The sequence below is a fragment of the Stomoxys calcitrans genome, chromosome 2 (genome assembly GCF_963082655.1).
Source record: "Stomoxys calcitrans chromosome 2, idStoCalc2.1, whole genome shotgun sequence".
Lineage (NCBI taxonomy): Eukaryota > Metazoa > Arthropoda > Insecta > Diptera > Muscidae > Stomoxys > Stomoxys calcitrans.
In genome coordinates, this window is record NC_081553.1 from 92471817 (window position 1) to 92490391 (window position 18575).

General features: G+C 42.4%; 2 protein-coding genes and 1 long non-coding RNA gene across 4 annotated transcripts; 1 reads left to right on the forward strand and 2 right to left on the reverse strand.

Moving 5' to 3' along the window:
- The first annotated feature begins 1148 nt into the window (after positions 1–1148).
- On the forward strand, positions 1149–2388 carry LOC106095233 (glyceraldehyde-3-phosphate dehydrogenase 2-like). The gene has a single exon (XM_059362795.1). It carries the CDS (start codon positions 1188–1190, stop codon positions 2067–2069), a length of 882 nt encoding a protein of 293 aa, XP_059218778.1. The 5' UTR covers positions 1149–1187; the 3' UTR covers positions 2070–2388.
- Positions 2389–2990: 602 nt separating this feature from the next.
- On the reverse strand, positions 2991–7482 carry LOC106089284 (protein YIF1B). 2 transcript variants are annotated; one of them, XM_013255107.2, is made up of 4 exons: positions 7289–7482; positions 6185–6780; positions 3769–4155; positions 2991–3707 (listed from the first exon to the last, which is right to left on the reverse strand). In XM_013255107.2, the coding sequence occupies exons 1-4, from the start codon at positions 7335–7337 to the stop codon at positions 3471–3473; spliced, it is 1269 nt and encodes a 422-aa protein (XP_013110561.2). In that variant the 5' UTR covers positions 7338–7482; the 3' UTR covers positions 2991–3470. The 2 variants fall into 2 exon arrangements, with proteins under 2 accessions (XP_013110561.2, XP_013110569.2); XM_013255115.2 differs by having other exon boundaries at positions 7304–7481.
- Positions 7483–17063: 9581 nt separating this feature from the next.
- Positions 17064–18407, reverse strand: LOC106089190 (uncharacterized). The gene is made up of 3 exons (XR_001221568.2): positions 18187–18407; positions 18026–18113; positions 17064–17960 (listed from the first exon to the last, which is right to left on the reverse strand). It is a non-coding gene; the product is annotated as an uncharacterized LOC106089190 (long non-coding RNA).
- Between the last annotated feature and the right edge of the window lie 168 nt (positions 18408–18575).

Here is an 18575-nt window from a genome sequence, read left to right on the forward strand (position 1 = left end):
TCCCACTGTTGGTTTCGACTGCCGTTACAGCTTCTCCGTATATGAAGCATTCCACTATCAGCAACCAGTGGGCGTGGTAGCACGGACGCACTCAGCTGAGCTTCTCGTGAACACCACACAAATCGGAGTTTAGAGTTCCGACCCGTGTGGTGCTCATAGCCATCCCGTGCTGGGTACAAGACTAGTAGTTATATGATTCCGAAGCTGAGGTACTTAGGAAAGCAGACGAGACTATACATGGAGTATTTGAAAGATTTTTCGTGGAATTTATGAACGTATAACCCATTCAGGTGTATGTAATGTTAACATAAACAACGAACGCGTGCGCTTGGTCATGTCAGAATGAATGATGACGCTCCAGCTAAGACTTTTGAAGGTAAAACCCCGTTTACACTGCTCTTTAAATCCAGATTTAATGGCTCGATCATCTGTTTTTTGATGCTGACGAGAGCATTAAATCCGGGTTTAATGGGCAGTGTAAACGGAAAAGGAGCGCAAGAGATCGAGGCGCTTGGAAGTTTATTCTGAATTCAGCCCATGGAACAAATTCTCTGTAAAAGGCAGCTAAGTAACCAAGATCTGCAAAAGATGTGATGATCCTTACATACACGACTTTGAGCCGGTCATTTTACCAGTTGAAAAATCTCAAAGAAATACGTAGCTGGCCGAATTTTTCGCAATTTAGGGTGTGTAAAAACAAACCAACAACCACGAACCGGCATTCGTGTCCCATAAACCCGAACTAGCTTGCTAACCTATTGGAGCTTAACGACGATCGCTACCTAATCATACAAGTTAGAACGAGATATCTATGAACACCACATAGGCTGATACTTTGAGCTCCAATCTGTGTGATGGTCATATGTAGTTATCACGAGAAGCTCAGCTGAGAACTACCGGCGCGTCCACAAGTTGCGGATAGTGCTTCATGCTACATATGCGGAGTAGCTGCAACTGCAGTCACGGGCAATCAACGATATCGTGCGGAGCGTCAGTGATTGGCCGGGCGGCACTGGCTCTTGCATAAATACTGAGTGCCTATGATGCTCGATATGACAAGGTGAGTTTTTTTGGCGCTTTAAGTAACCAATGGCCACACGTTCCCGCAGCCCGGCACGGGATAACTATGAGCATTACACAGGCTGGAGCTTTGAGCTGTCAACGATCCCTTCATCGATGTGGAATACATGGTTTACTTGTTTAAATTCGATTCGACCCACGGTCGTTTCAAGGGTACCGTTGCTGCCGAAGGTGGCAAATTGGTTGTTAACGGTCAAGCCATCACCGTTTTCAGCGAACGCGACCCCGCTAACATTAACTGGGCCAGCGCTGGAGCCGAATATGTTGTGGAATCCACTGGCGTCTTCACCACCATCGACAAGGCCTCCGCCCATTTCAAGGGTGGTGCCAAGAAGGTCATCATCTCTGCTCCATCTGCCGATGCCCCCATGTTTGTATGCGGTGTCAACTTGGATGCCTACAAACCAGACATGAAAGTGGTCTCCAACGCCTCCTGCACCACCAACTGCTTGGCTCCCTTGGCCAAGGTTATCCACGACAACTGGGAAATTGTTGAGGGTCTCAGGACCACTGTGCATGCCACTACTGCCACACAAAAGACCGTTGACGGACCCTCTGGCAAATTGTGGCGTGATGGTCGTGGTGCTGCCCAAAATATCATTCCTGCCTCCACCGGTGCCGCCAAGGCTGTCGGCAAAGTAATTCCTGCCTTGAATGGCAAACTCACTGGCATGGCTTTCCGTGTGCCCACCCCCAATGTGTCGGTTGTCGATTTGACTGTCCGCCTTGGCAAGCCAGCCAACTATGAAGCCATCAAAGCCAAGGTTTTGGAAGCTTCCAACGGTCCCATGAAGGGCATCTTGGGCTACACCGATGAGGAAGTAGTCTCCACCGACTTCGTCAGCGATACCCACTCCTCTGTGTTCGACGCCAAGGCTGGCATCTCCCTCAACGATCAATTTGTCAAGTTGATCTCCTGGTACGACAACGAATTCGGTTACTCCAACCGTGTCATCGACTTGATAAAATACATGCAATCCAAGGATTAAATTTTCCACCACAGAGGGGAGAGAAGTTTCGAGAAAGATGATAAAGTTACATTTTAAGCAAAACAACAAGAAACCCATACATGCTACAGCAAAAATTTAGATTTTACGCCCAAATTAAAAAAAGTTTACATGAGATGAAAAAGACGCACATTATCAGACAGGAGCTGAAATCGCATTTACTCGAAGAATGAATAAATATTCTTTTGAAAATTTGTTTTTGATACAAGTGGAATATAGCCTAATGGCTACAGCTACTCTCTACAAATATCTTGCAAACGAACAACAACCACAACCACCTCCTGAACCATCATCAGCAACAGCAACAAAAGAAAACAAACCTCTGTTACTATATTCAATAATTTAAAAATTTAGATATTAAACAAACCAAACGTTAATCTGTGTGGTGTTCTTCGTTATCACGAGAATTTTATGTGGGAGCTACCGGGCGCGTCTAAAGGTTGCGGATAGTGGAATGCTCAACACAGAATAGCTGCAACTGCAGTCGCGGACAATCAGCAGTATAGAGTGGAGAGTCTCAGTTAGAGGACGGTTCGGCTCATGAGTGCCTATGATGCTTGAGAATACGATATCAGAAGTGGGTGTTAGATATAGGTCCAGCTTGTAACCAGGGACCGCAAGTTATCCAATTCCTAGATCTGGATATTAAACAGAAACCTAGCTAACAAGTTATGAATGAAGGCACAACAAACTGTTGCAACAACTGCAACTCCGATGGAAAGACCGAATGAGGCAAAACCTTTTAAAGCTACTCGTATTCGTTTCCAATTGAAGAAGAAGCTTAAAAGATTTATTCGCTTGGTGATCATTTCTAAGTTCGGTTTCAGAATGGAACGATAAATTCGATTGGTTTGCTTTCACAATTTAACATTTAAATTTAATACAATATTGAAAATAACAAAATTTCGGTTTTGGAATTATTTCGTTTTTTTTATTCATATTTTATAAAAATTATTTCTTTTTAAGTTTTCAACTAACAAATAAATGTTTAAGAAAATATACATACACATACATATTTTGCAAAACTAAAGAGGTAAGTTTACAAACTTATAGGCATTTGTTGCATGTATGTATCATGTACAACAACACCAAACAAGTGGATCTGTAAAATTGACAGAGATATTCGTAATTGTTTTGTAAAACTACATGAATAGAAGACAGAAGGGGGAAATCAATGTGAACAAACCCAATTCCAGCTTAAAGAGCAATAAGTTTTGTGCCTTAACCCTCTAAGTGCAAATGGGGAGTTTTATTTTTCAAGTTTTGTATGAGAAAAAAAACAGTTGTAAGGAATCACGTGAAACATACCAGGCAATTAATCATAATCTTTTGATGATCTTCAAATGAAATTTAACTAAACACCAAAAGAGGAGGAGTATTAACTTAGAATTGTAAATTCCTAGCTTCTAAGGTGGCCGCATCGGGGAAATATAAATGTTTCGATAATATGAAGGACAAAAATGCCTGTCCCCCAACAACCAGGAAAAGGAAGTACAATTTCCTTTTACGTCCTCCAGTGTAATCCAATTGTTGGGGATTGCCATAGGGGTCATAATTAATGGCTCCACTTGCAGCTGTTGGTGCAGATTCATGTAATACTTTTGTTTTCAGAGTACGCAACTGAAAAAGAACAACATTTTTTATTAAAATTTTAATGAAAATCAGTTAAGTAAAAGCTTACCAAGAAGAAGCCCAATGATAAGCTGCAATATGTCAGTGCTATGTAGTAGCCAAAACCATGAAACATTGTGCTAACCAATAGGCAAGCTACAATCGTTACAAATTTATAGCCCGCAAATGCCATTAAATCCAGTGTTTTCAAATTCGTCTTTATGTTAACCACATACAGGGTTATTGTGTATACCACCAATTCAAAGATACAATAGGCCAGGGCGCTGGATGCTTGTATGCTGAGAGCTTCGGGTGAGAAACGATTCTGTAAACCCAACATGAGACCAGCTACAACGACAAACGTTATGAATGCCATAGTGGGTATGTACAAATCGGGGGCATTGATATCATAGCGTGGCTGCACTGGTTGTTCTTGGTCATATTTAAGAGACCAATCCTGCAAAAATAAAAGAAAATGTTATTAAAAAATTGTATTAAAAATGGTATTCAGTTGGAACGGCTTAAATGTGTGTTCGAACGGCCAACATAGACGATTTTGATATCGAAAGCACAAGGGCTATGGCAAAAGTTGAATCTAAATGTAAGAAGCGCATTCGGCTTAGACATTATTAGGTTATGAAGATGGTGGGGTATGTAACCCGCACATGGCCCCATGTAAGACGAACCCACCATGGCGCAAATGAAACATATCCACCTATGACGGTGAACGCTTCTGCGGCTGTCATAACCTTACGAACCCACCATGGCGCAAATGAAACATATCCACCTATGACGGTGAACGCTTCTGCGGCTGTCATAACCTTACTAATGCTGGCGACATTTGTGCTGGCCCGGCACGGGATAGTTGTGAGCACTACACAGGCTGGAACTTTGAGCTCCAATCTGTGTGGTGACCATAGCTGTCACGAGAAGCTTAACTGCGAGCTACCGGGCGCGTCCGTAAGTTGCGGATAGTGGATGCTCCATATAGAGTAGCTGGAACTGCAGTCGCGGACAATCAGCGGTATCGAGTGGAGTCTCAGTGAAAGGCCGGGCGTCATCGGCATAAATACAGAGTGCCTATGATGCTCGATATGACAAGGCTAGTTACTGGCGCCTTTAAATAACCAATGGCCACCATGTTTCCGCGGCGATCGGTCCTTTGGACCGGAACGAGCATCCTTACCTACAGGTAACTTGACGAGGACCTTCACATACAAATGTGGCTACAACAAAAACATTTGTGAGGTACACAGTCGTGTAACACTTTATGCTAAGTTTTTTGGTTTTGTAGCTGTGTATTTTGTTCTATCTTTCGTCTGCTCGATTCTGTTGAATATCCAGATCCAGGAACCGTGCGACTTAGGTGGGGTGCGTCCAGAGGGATCTCGGTCTGAGACGAGCTGGAAAGCTAAACAAGTGATGTGGGTCCCAGGTCATAATTGGGGCACATATCCTGCACGGTGGCGTTCTGCTAAGTGGTGGCGCACTGCGGAACGCCGTTTGGACTCGGCACCAAGGAGGAGGTTGCAGTAGGTTTTATGTAACGGGATTGATCCGAGATTACACATAGCCAGGAAGGTTTCTTCCGTCCCCGCTGATATAGCCTGAGTAACACAATAAGTACCATCATGCTCCCACATGCCTGCACACAAAGGAACGATCGCCGCGGGAACACGGTAGCCAGTGGTCCGCGACTGCGGAGCGAACCTTCCACTATTCGCAACCTGTGGACGCGCCCGGTAGCTCGCAGCTATCCACTTTTGTGTGTGGAGGTAGCGACACTCGTAAAGCTCCATAGGTGATCAATTTGTTGTTGTTGTAGCAGTGTGTTATACACTGAGGCGGCGGCCCTTGCCGATGAAGAACAAAAACGGGTCAATCCGGTACGTACAACCGGCTGCCATGGGATAGACCAATTTGTTCCTGAGCTTAGGACCGATCGCCGTGGTAACGTTATGACCATTGTTTATTCAAAGGCGCCGTTTTAGCTTTGTCATATAGTGTATCACAAGCATTCAATAGTTCAGCAAGAGCCGGTGCTACCCAGCCTTTCACTAAGGATGTCCAATCGATACCGCTGATTATCAACGACTGCAGTAGCAACTACTCCATATATGGAGCATTCCACTATCCGCAACTTGTATACGCCCTCGGTAGCTCTCAGCTGACCTTCTTGTTATGACGATAAACTCCATACACATGGTAGCTTAGAGTTGCAACTCATGTGGGGCCCATATTCATCGCTACGCTACATCGTCCAATGTGACTAAGGTCCTATCATCACTTCCGTTCGTAAGTGACTTGACTGTAAACCACGGGTACTTAAATTCGGCACTTAATTTGCAGTGCTTCAAGTTCTAGTCTAGTTCTAGTTCTCGTCTTGTTTTTAAATGATTTTGTTATTGAAAGCTTCCTTCACTTTTGATGAAAATTGCTCAAAAAATAAAAGATAACTGTGACAATTGCTATCGTAACATACTTACCTTATGTGTAAATGGAAAGAACAACAATCGCAGCTTATGAATCACATAGTTGTTGTCAACCGAAAAGTAGTATTTTAATTTGGAAACTGGTACCCATTTCGTAAATTGATTTTCCACCAATTGCTTGCCTTGATCCGCTAACCGTTGACCATACTGCATTGCCATATCCTGCACAATGGGCTGTTGGAACATGGCAAATTGTGGAAATTGGCCGGGAGGCATTGCTCCCGGGTTTGGTTGCTGTGGTTGTCCAGCCCCCATAAAGGGGACACCACCGCCAGTTTGTGGTGGCGGCATGCCGGGTGCTGATGCATATTGTGGAGGTTGGGGAGGGGGTGCTGTATAACCATAACTTTGATTAGGCATTGGCATACCGCCATTGTTGAAGCCACCAGCCATTGGTTGCGGTTGAGGTGGCATGCCAAAGTTGCCAGGTACTGGACTGTTAACACCGGCACCGCCTCCCCCCATCATGGGATCTAAGACAGTAGGTCCTCCAGCTGGCTGCATATATGGTGATGGAGTGGCCATGGGAGCTGTAGGGCCCATTGCATTAACATCTCGCACATGTTTAATCTTGCGTCCAGGTCCAGTTGCTTAATTTTAATTACAGAAGAATCAAACAAAATGTTATTAAAATGTCTTTCCAGTCATCATCTGTGATAACGTAAAGAAACAATGGAAACTTGCAAGCTAATAGACGTATGCATCGTGTGTCTTGAATGCGTGTTACATACATACGCTCCCAACAGATTACAACAAAACACATCACAAACTAAAAAAAAAGAGGCCAGACAAAACATAACAAACTGATAGCAACACTCGGGGTTGGGATGGTGGAATTAGGTTAGTGTTCGTCATCATAGTTAGAAAGAACGAAAATTATATTAGAGTAAGAGTTTTTAGACAGCATCGGTGAAAGAAAAGAATTACGGTAACAAGCCCTCTGCCCATGGGAAAGCCTTTGAACTGCAGCTGATCAATATCAATATTATCTACTCAAACACCTACTAATCATTCAAGGCATTTCCTGGGGAGAAGCTTCTTGTCCGTTTAGGTGTAGAATTTCATTGATGTACTTGCTTATTTCCTTGTTTTCCTTACAATTTTCCCACTTACGATTCCTTATGCCAGCATTCGGATTATTATACATTTCTAGGGAATTCGTTTAGCACTTTTATTTTCTGATTAATCAATTAAATAAATAAGTTTTCTTAATAAAGTATTAAAAATCAGCTTGATGCATTTATAACCACATCATCACCAATCCAATCACCGTCAAGTACTTAGCTGTAAATTATGGTAGTGTATTTGTTGTGGCATTAAACAACTGTGCGAATGAAATGTGCAAACAGCTGTTGTTGACATGTTAGTGCCGTAAATTAGCAATGCTGAGAAAACTTATGTACTGTATAAAACAAATTTATGTATTAATATAAAAAGTATAATATTTTAAGTTTATATAAGAAATATGGGTATAAAAACTAACGAGAATACACAAAATATAAGCTAGAATTTATTCAACACTTTAATTCCTGGTATATGTCCCACAATGCCTTATATATGACTCTTTTCAATAACCATCTCTTATTGTGTACGCTCCATTAGAATTTGTCACATTGCACTGATAACGGTAAACAATCAGTCTGTAAAAAAGCGGGAAACAGTTTTCTATTTATCGCTTTTTTCGCCGGTCGCTTTTTTAGTTGCGTGTGTAATTTTGCAAGAAAATACAATTTATTGCGATTTGTTTATTCCCATATATACACATAATTGTGAGGAGTTCAATTACGCGTCGCGAGTGTATGCAAATATAGTGCAAATTATTGTGTAGGAGCAGAAAGCACGCAAATATTCATCAGTGGTAAGTGAAGGCTTGAAATTGTTTCTTGTTTTGGGCATTTTTACATATGAATTCTTTCAATTCTCTTCGTAGGTAAGTAATTATGAAACATCTACATACTTTATGGTCTAATTGGAAATTGCGGAAATTACCCAACAAATCCACACGTTTATAGTTTTGGCAGAGGCAATGTTACGGGATTGTGCAATATACCACCTTATTACAATGACTGAATAAATGCTATCCAACTATGCATTTTAGTAATATCGCCGTTTTGCAAATTGATGCCTGCTTGTTGACACGTGACTGTTTAAGAAAGATTCAGTTTTATATCTTATATGGAGCACTTACTTTTGTGGCAAGAGAAAATGGTGTTTTCGCAGCAACAAGTCATTTGTAAAATTTAATTACGTGATTAGTTATATTAAAAAAAATGCGCATTGGTCTAACGCGTTTTCGCAAATGCCACACAAATTAACTGCAAAAAAAAGAACGTTCCCCAAACGATAGGATCGATCCAATTTTCTCAAATAACCTGGCTAAGGAAGGCTACCATCACACGCAAGCTTTTGTCTACAACAACACCAGCAGATATCCAGGGCTGACCCGGCACGGGATAGCCATGAGCACCACACTGGCTGGAATATTGAGCTCAAATTTGTGTGGTGTTCGTTGCTTTCACGAGAAACTTAGATGTGAGCTACCGGGCGCGTCCACAGGTTGCGGATAGTGGAATGCTCCATACGGAATAACTGTATTGGCAGTCATGGACAATCAGCGGTATCCAGTGATAGGCCGGGACGCACCGGCTCTTGCACAAATACTGAGTGCCTATGTTGCTCAATCCCATGGCAGCCGGTTGTACGTACCGGATTGACCCGATGAAGTCCTTCATCGGCAAGGGCTGCCGCCTCAGTGTATAACACACTGCTACAACAACAACAACCTATGTTGCTCGATATGACAAGGCGGGTTATTGGCACCTTTAAATAACCAATGGCTACCGTGTTCCCGCGGCAATCGGTCCTTTGGACCGGTACGAGTTTAACGAGGATCGCCACCTCCATATGACAATGTGGCTACAACCACAACAACTCACTGTATATGGATCTACGTAGTGGAATCGACACAGGATCATTCCTGGGCAAACACCGCTCGCCTTACAGAAATATGTGACTTCAACAACAAAAACTTAAAGTTCACTCAGAGGTGGTTTTTTACACCAAAAAAAACCAGCTATGTGGGTGACGGGTCAAATATCTGGTTACAGCAGTAAGAAAAAGTGATCCCTACTGCAGGCGGGTCAACGAACCACAATGTTATCGTGGATGATTCCTGGCCAAAAACTCAGGCCAAGCTTGTACATACTCATATGCGGCTGCAACAACAACAATCGAAGAAATAGTACAATTGTGACTCAGAGGGGTTTATTTGCGATAGAGCTTTCCCATTACTTAACAACAAGTGTCAGTGGCTGTTGGCCGCGAAAGTCAGGCAAAGACATGCCCTACGCATGTTATCACTTGCTGCACCTATTTTGCATAAGTGATCTCTATACTGACCTCTTTCCTACATCCTTTAAGTAATAGTCTCGTCTTTGCACGATCCGGATCTCCCCATAGGATTTTCATCGTCCTACCGACCGCTTCGCTGTTCCACAGTGTTATATGCGTGTCCGTCGCCCACACCTTCTAAATCGGATCGCGTTGACCCGAGAGGTTTCGGGTTAACCAAGTTCATTGACGGCAGTCCTCTCTGAGCTTCGCTACCAGATCGTCTGCCCTTTCATTCCCCCTAATAACTCCACTATGGCCCGGCACTAAAACGATGCGGATAGTGCCATCCTCAGATGGGGAGGCCTTCTAACTATTTTACAAAATGATTTTCATAAAGCCAGATCTTGAAGATTTTTGAAGTGATTAAGGTGACTTTTGTTTAGACATTTATAAAAACCAAAAACAAAAACACGAATATGCTAGGGAGACATATCCTTCAAACAGGACAATGGGACTAAAACGAGAGGTTATGCCGGCATGGGATAACCATGAGGCTGAAACTTTGAGCTCCTATCTATGTGGTGTTCATCGTTGTCGCGAGAAGCTTTGATGTGAGCTGCCGGCCGCGTCCAAATGCTACACAGAGTGGAATGCTCCGTACGAAATAGCTGCAATTCCAGTCTGGGACAATCAGCGGTATCGAGGGGAGAGTAGAAGTAGGAGGCTGGGCGGCAGCGCCTTTTGCATCAATTCTGTGTCAAGGCGGGTTATTGGCGCCTTTAAATAACCAATGGCCATCTTATTCTAGCTGCGATCAGTACTTAGGCTGGAACGAACTTGCTGACCTACAGCAGCTTGACGAGGATCGCTACCTCCATCATGCTTAAGGACATTTTATTGTTGTAGCAACTATCGCCGTTTGTTTACAGGTGGATTTATTTCGAGATTGTTATGACTAGACTACGCTCCCTAGATCAAGCTCCATAAATCTGGCCGCTTCAATTGGAGCGGTCCACGGTGATGCATCAGTAAGAGTAGTTCGTTTCGTTGCACCATCGGGATTTTTATTGGGCCAGAGTAGTTCTGGTCTTCCTACGTGGGTCTTTGTTATCTGTAATGGATGGCGGGCGTGCACCAGGATGGCGGGCGTGCTGCGTTTTGATAGATCTGTAGTTTTTTTCTATTGGGTATTTACCTAGAAAAATCACAACTAAAATCCAATGTGCCTTGGCTAAAAGCCCATTTCTCTAAATAGGATTTTTTGTGCATTTCCCAAGATTGTTCTTGATTTTTGCCTTGTGGTTCACTTTTAGATCGCACTAGCATGGGGTGACATCGACATAGTTAAAGACATCGCCAACCGGCTTTGCAGCCGACACGGCATAAATATGAGCACCACGCAGACTGCAACTTTGAACTTCGATATTTGTGGTGTTTATCGTTGCTGTTGTAGCAGTGTATTGTACACTGAGGCGACAGCCCTTTGCCGATGAAGGAGTCCATGTGGTCAATCCGGTACGTACAACCAGCTGCAGAAATCAGAGATATTGCTCCGTAGGAGTAGCTGCAACTGCAGTCGCGGACAATCAACTACAACATCAAAACCATGGGTGGTCGCCCGTTGCATGTGGAATTTAGGTATAAAAAGTTAAAGCATCATTGAGCGAAGAATGGAGTTCACGACGGTGAGGTTATATCTCCGCTAGTGTTTAATCTATACTTTATCTCCATTCCGACCCTTCCAAACTGTATCGAAAATGTATCATATTTGGACGATTGTGCGATTGTCTGCCTCCCCGTTTTCGCTGTTATAAATTTGAAGATATCGGCCCAAATATTCAACCATAGGTTAGGTTAGGTTGAAGAGAGGGTGTAGATAATAATCTGTCCCATGCCACTATAGACATACACCTTAGCCAGTAATCGGCTTGTTGTGCGCTCTTAAAACTATAAAGTAACCTCGAAAAAGAAAATCTAAGTGCTACTTGAAAATCCTTAATTGTTTTCCATGCCAAACCCCTAAGTTTGTTCATGTCTGGCATTGGGTCCCCAAATAAGTGCCGGTATTTGTTAGACGCGAAAGCCGGGCAATGACAATGGAAATGTTCAAAAGTCTCATCTTCCCCGCATACATATGCTATCACTACATATGCTATCACTTGCCGCACCGATTGTACTAAAGTGAACTCATAGTCCTATGTGTCCCGTTATGATACCAATAGCTATACTTACCTCCTTCTTACTTCCTTTCAGTAATAGCCTCGTCTTCTCACGATCTGAATCCCCTTATAGGATTTTCACCGTCCTACTGATCATTTCGCTGTTCCACAGGGTTGCATGCGCATTAATCGCCCACTCACTTAACTCGGACTGCGTCGACCTGAAAGGCTTCGAGTTAACCTAGTTTATTGACGGCAATCCTCTGACCTTAACCGCCAAATCGTATGCCATTTCATTCCCCCTTTACTTTGTTATGGCGCGGCACCCAAACGATGCCGATTGTACCATCCTCAGAGAAGGTGTTAATCTCCTTCTTACACTTCAAGACTGTTTGTGACCTTACCGTCCGGGTTGTTATGGCCCTTATGCCAATTTTACTGTCCGTAAAGATGTTCACACTCGAAGTCCTCGCGTTAGCACAACACCACCTCACACATTCCGTGATCATACGGATCTCCGCCTGTAGGACCGTATTGTGGTCAGGCAGTCTAAAACAGATCTCAGTGTCTGGGTTCTCAATGTAGACCACCAGGCCCACTCTGTCCTCTTGCTTTGATCCAACCGCATAACTTGATCTTCCAGAGGGCAATACTAGGGTTCCGTCAATCCAAGAGTGTGCCGCTGGCAGCAGTGCCTCGCACTCGACTCGGCGGAAACCTCTTCCCTACCTTCCAGGGTTTCTATCGTCGCCTGGATTATACCGCATTGGTATGAGCTGCTCCTCGAATCCTCTTTCCATTCTCCCACCGCCTTAAGTCTCATAGCCAATCTTCAACCATACTGTTCACTACATATACAGCCCGGCAAGGGATGATTGTGAGCACCATACGTTTTTGGAATTTTTAGCTCCGATCTGTGTGGTGTTCATCGTTGTTGTTATTGTATCAATGTGCTGGGACTCATCTATTCCACTGCTTGGTTTTGTTAGGTATCCTGTCCTGAGAAATTTGGTCCTAATTCGATTAGGATTGGTGTCTTTTGAGAGTTACAGGTTGCGCTGCGGATAGCGAGATGCTTCATATATGGTATCGAGTGGAGAGTCACACTGAGAGGCCGACAGGCACCGACTCCAGCTTAAATACTAATTACCTGCGTGTTTCGATTTGACAAGACGGTTATTAGCGCCTTTCGATAACCAATGGCTATCACGTTACCGCTGTGATCGTTACCATGGACTGGAACATGTTTGAGCCCCTATGAAGCTTGACGCGGAACGTTATCTCCCCACACAAGTATATGGTTACAGCAACAACTACATGTGCGGCGGATGTGCGACAACAGCTAACTGGGCAATTTGATGGCGTAAATATTTCGACCACCAACTATATCAAGATATTTGGCGTCACATTTGAACAGTTTTTGCCAGTTATCCGTACATGCTACTGCGATTGGAGAGCCGATAAATAAACACTGTTAACCTTTTGGCTAAGTCGATTATCATTTACTTCTTCCCTCAGCGAAGGGGTATTTTCATACTAACGAATTTGTTCAACGAAATGAGCTCGATGCATGTGAGGATCGCTACCTCACATGCAAGTAAGGGGATAAAACAACAACAACAACTACATGCGCAGCATATGTGAAGCGACAGCTGAATGTGTAGGGATGGATTTTTACCGGGTAAATACCCAACGCTTGGGTATTTATTGGGTAAATACCCAATAAATACCTTTTTTGGGTATTTATAATTTTGCCGATATCATGGACATATAAATATTTTCCAAACAATTTTTGATGATTTCGTATTCTTTGTATATAAACCTGATCTTCTGATCTCATCAAATCGGATTTTAGTTATATATATCCGCTTAATGGACCGATATCCAGACTTAAGGTCTTGAATCTTGAGGCAATAAATTGGTCATTTTTCATCCGATTTCGATGAAATTTGGCGCAGTGGGTTCTGGCAGACCCTTACCCATTTCTGTGAAGTGCGGTTCAGATCGGACTATATTTGGATACAGTTGCTCTTGGACCGACCGCCCGATTTCCCGATATATGGTATTGAGGCCATAGAAGATCCAATACCCGAATAGTTATCACCGTTATTCCTTAATGGTTGGTAGATTAAATTTTAAATTAAATTTAAGATTTAATGATAAGGGACCTCCCTTTTTAAGACGATTCCGAATGGAGTGCCGCTTGGCAGCGAAAACACTTCATGAGAAGTTTTAACATAACCACTGCTGAATAATTATACCCTACACCACTACTGTGGTACAGTGTATTATAACTAAGTGCTTTTGTTTGAGGCTACCGTAGCGCAAACGTTAGCATGTCCGCCTATTACGCTGAACGCCTGGGTTCGAATCCTGGCGAAACCATGAGAAAAAATTTTCAGCGGTAGTTTTCCCCTCCTAATGCTGGCAACATTTGTGAGGTACTATGCCATGTAAAACTTCTCTCCAAAGAGGTGTCGCACTGTGGCATGCGGTTCGGACTCGGCTATAAAAAGAAGGCACCTTATCATTGAGCTTAAACTTGAATCGGACTGCACTCATTGATATGTGAGAAGTTTGCCCCTGTTCCTTAGTAGAATGTTCATGGGCAAAATTTGCAATTTGCCTTTGTTTGTAACACCCAGAAGGAAGGGAGATAGACCCGTTAATAAATATACCAATCGATTCAGAATCACTCTCTGATTCCATTTAGAAATGCCTTCTGTTTGTCTGTCCATGTTCGCAATGTTCATCGTCTCAATCGTCTTCTAATTTGGCACATGTATTTTTTTAGCGTTGAGACAAAGCCTATTGAAATTGGAAAATATCGGTTCATATTTGGATATAGCTCCCATATATTTATATGTTCGTCCGATTTGGAGTAATAATGCAATAAAATGGTCATTTGTTAACTGATTCTCTCGAAATTAGGTAGGAAGATTTTCTCTTGACTCTCAACATTTCTATGAATTTAATAGAAATCGATTCAGATTATATATAGCTATCATTTATATGTATCGCCCAATTTTCACCCCTAGAGCCACTGCAAGCGCATTTATTGACTAATCTTCTCAAAAATTTCCAACGCTTTCCTAAAAGACTTTAACAATAGATTTAGACATAGCTCTCATATATATATATATTCGTCCGATTTTGAGAAATATTAGAAACATTAGACTCACTTAGACGTTTTCGTCCATTGTGATACCACAGGAACAGTGGTATCACAATGGAACCATCCAGATCGCTTTAAAAAGCCCAATAACTTGCGAATGTTCACATCCGCTAAATCAGACAGGTTCTCAAATAAAGGAGAACCTAAAGTGGAACTCCTTCTAACTGCTAGTGCGGGACACACACCCACAGAATGTGTTCTATAGTCTCTTCTTCTTCGATGTCCTCACAGCTTCTGCAAAAGTCGTTGCTGGCATCCTTCAGTCTGTCAGCAAGTTTTCCGATTAGACAGTGACCTGTCATGACGGACACAATGACTTAGGCGTCTATTCCAGCCAATGACAGCAAAGCAGTAGCCCTCTTCAAGTCTAGATGAGCCCACATAGTTTTGGAATGCTCACATCCTCCTCTTTGTGACCATCTATCATTCGTTGTCCTTTGGGCCTGGGCCTAAAAACTTAGCTTACATGTCGCTAGAGGCATACCCACAGATTCCAGTATCCCTGGAATGTGTAAAGTAGTTCCTAGTCTCGCAAGCTCGTCTGCTTTAGAAACCCATAGGATATCTCTGTAACCCGGCACCCAGAACAGGTGAATTTTGAACTGTTCAGCCATCTCGTTGAGAGATCTGCGACAGTCGAGCGCGGTTTTTGTGTTCAGAAACACGTTCTCCAGGGATTTAACGCCCGCCTGGCTATCTGTGAACATATTTATGCCGATCGTCGTAATGACATTACATCTTAGCCATTCCACCACATACTTAATTGCAAGGATTTCCGCTTGATACACACGGTAGTGGTCGGGTAATCTTTTCGATATGAACAGTTCTAGACCTTTAGAGTACACCCCAAAGCCTACCTGGTAGTTTACTTTGGAACCATCCGTATAGAAGTCTATGTAACTTCTGTTACCAGGGATATCGTAGTTCCAATCGGTTCTATCAGGAATAGTGGTACAGAACTTTTTATCAAAAAAGCGGCTCAGGTAGGGTGTAATCTACACTGCCTGGAACATCGCATATTGTATCAAGGATAACACAGTGTCCATAGCCGCCACATGACGAATGAGAAAGCTGCCTTAACCTGCAATTTCTCTAGCCACAATGTCCAGAGGTATAAGATGTAGCATTAAATTCAGTGAAACTCCAACTCCTTCATGATTGACGTCGGTTTTACATTATTGAAAGCACCTTCAATGTCAAGAAATGTAACCATTGTATATTCCTTGCTAGCGATAGAACCTTCTATGTAGACGACTAAATCGTGAAGGGCTGTTTCAGTGGATTTGCTGCGACAGGCGATCTCCAGGGGTCTTTGCCCTAAGACATGTTTCTATCAACCTATCAAGAGTCTTCAGCATAAAGGATGACAGACTAATAGGACGAACATTTTTTGCCTTCGTCTAGCAGCAGAGTATATCTTCCTATGCCAGGGGCAAACACAGCTTGTAATTCAAGCGGCGATACTTCATCAGGGCCTGGCGAGTTAAAGGAGTCGAATCCCCCAAAGGATTTTCGGCTCAGACACAATTTCCCTAATAGCCTCCGACGAATGTATATCAGTGACAACCTCTTCTGGCGCCACGTTGTCTTGTCCGTTGGAGAATTTTCCAGGAAATGTGTATCAACGAGTAGTTCTGGTTTGTTAATCGATTCCCTCGAAATTTCGCAGGAAGGATTTTCTTATACCTCTTAATATTACTATTCAATTTCATAAAAATCGGTTCAGATTTCTATATAGCTTCCCCGATATTATCACAATATCTAAGAAGTTTGGTCAAAATCGATTTTTGCCCTTCATTACTGGTTATTCCTCCGTTCTCGTCGGGATATGACTATTTGATTTGTATTTTGAGGAAGCTTGCAATAAAAACATTACGCTGCTTCATTTTAGAAATTTCGCCTAGGCTCTCATTTCAAATTAATAAACCAATTAAAAAAATCGGTAATATTCTTTAAAAGTCCTTTTTCGGTTTTTAAAAATGCTATAATCCTATTTATCCCTATAAGTTTGTTAAAACAAATATATAGTACTTTATTGAAAGAAGAAGGTCTGTTCGCTTACTTTTCCAGTAAAAATTTGCAGGAGAGTAAGAGCCATTTTACTCTCTTTAAAAAATGTGCAAGCAAAAGTACGCAAACGACTTCCAGTGAAAATTTGTAGAAAAACAGCTGATTTTTGTTTCGGTTGGTTTTTTATTTGCTTGCTTGAAAAACAATTTTTTTAATTTAAAGAAAAATGCTGACGACACATATGAGGTATTTTTCTTGGATAAAAGTCAATTTATTGACCCGAGATTGAAAAGGTTAGAAGGGGAGCCATTCGTATATCCGTGATCTCCGTACCGCTGGACAGCCATCACAAATTACCGTGCAATCCCATGGCAGCCAGTTGTACCTACCGCATTGGCCCGATGAAGTCTTTCAGTGTACAACACACTGCTACAACAACCGTGCACGAAGCTACGAAAATCATCCGCAGCTCCAAGTTGCGCAAAGCGCTGGTTCAGACAGAATCTTTACACTGATGCTGAAGAATCTGGATCTGCCTGGTTTCCATTACCTTACAACTGTCCTCAGCCTGAACACAATTATAGTACCCGATGTTTGGAAGATGGGCAGTCTGATCCCTCTACTAAAACCTGAAAAGGACACGAGCAAGGGAAAATCGTACGAGCCGATCTCCCTTCCCTCATAAGTAGCCAAGACGCATGAGGGACTACTCCTCCCTTTCCTCCGTGCACTTCGAAGGCTGCATAAGACTACAACTGCTCGGCATCCAATCACCGTATACAAAAGTACACTTGTTGTCCTGACAATGATACCTTGGACTTGGATAAATTGCTACGACCACTGATGTGAGGCTAAGGGAGCTTTCTGTTTGGTCATGTGACGGCTACGGACACTTTGTTTTCATTGAGAAATCTGTATCCGTTCACACAGTGCGTCACTTGTTTAACTGCCCAGCTAGACCCACTCAATTCCATGGTAGCATCTTCCCTCCTTAACAAATTCAAGGGAACGGTGTTGGTTTCGTCGTAGTTCTCCGATGACGGTGATTCCATCAAAACACTTAAGAAACCGATAATTGCTCTTTTCTTGGTGTCTGGATGGATACAATGTTTTAATTTTTCCAGATTTTCCAAATAACTCCGCAAATTTTGCACTTACCTTCTAATGTAGAACAACCGACTTGAGGCAAAATTACAACTTCATTTGTCGAGTTTTCTTTACCTAAACACTAACTGCTGCCATGAATCTTCATTAAAAGTAAATAAAAATGAAACAAATTTAAAAATTACCAATAAACAATATTTATATTTTTTACTTACCTCTCCATTTTGGCTGACCTTTACAAAATATCTGTTCAAAGTTGCCAATTTCTGCTGGCAAAAAAAGTCGTAGTAGAAATTTCCAGGTTCTCTTTTTTCTAACCGTCAAAATTTGCTCTCTCTCGCGCTCTCTTCTACTGGCAAATAAAGTACGCGCACACTTCCAATAAAAATTTGTGCAAATTTGAACAAATTTTTGAGTTCCCGAACACAGCTCATGTTTTGAGATTTCTAAAATGAGTATTTTTCAAAAACACTCAAGTAAAACAGATGTGTTTACCTCAGCAGCAGCAGAGTAGTGATAAAGTGCCTCTATTAAAGTCCGATCTCTTAGTTTGTACAAGGGCTGCCATATTAGTTTGGTGTAAAATCATCACTTTAACCCTGAA

Bases quoted from the DNA above. Each gene is read 5' to 3' on its own strand.
- LOC106095233 (XM_059362795.1), top strand. From the start codon at position 1,188: ATGGTTTACTTGTTTAAATTCGATTCGACCCACGGTCGTTTCAAGGGT.
- LOC106089284 (XM_013255107.2), bottom strand. From the start codon at position 7,337: ATGTATAATAATCCGAATGCTGGCATAAGGAATCGTAAGTGGGAAAAT. The intron at 4,156-6,184 runs GTAAGTATGTTA...TTATTTTTGCAG, and splicing joins TCTTTCCATTTACACATAAG to GATTGGTCTCTTAAATATGA. The intron at 3,708-3,768 runs GTAAGCTTTTAC...GTTCTTTTTCAG, and splicing joins TATCATTGGGCTTCTTCTTG to TTGCGTACTCTGAAAACAAA.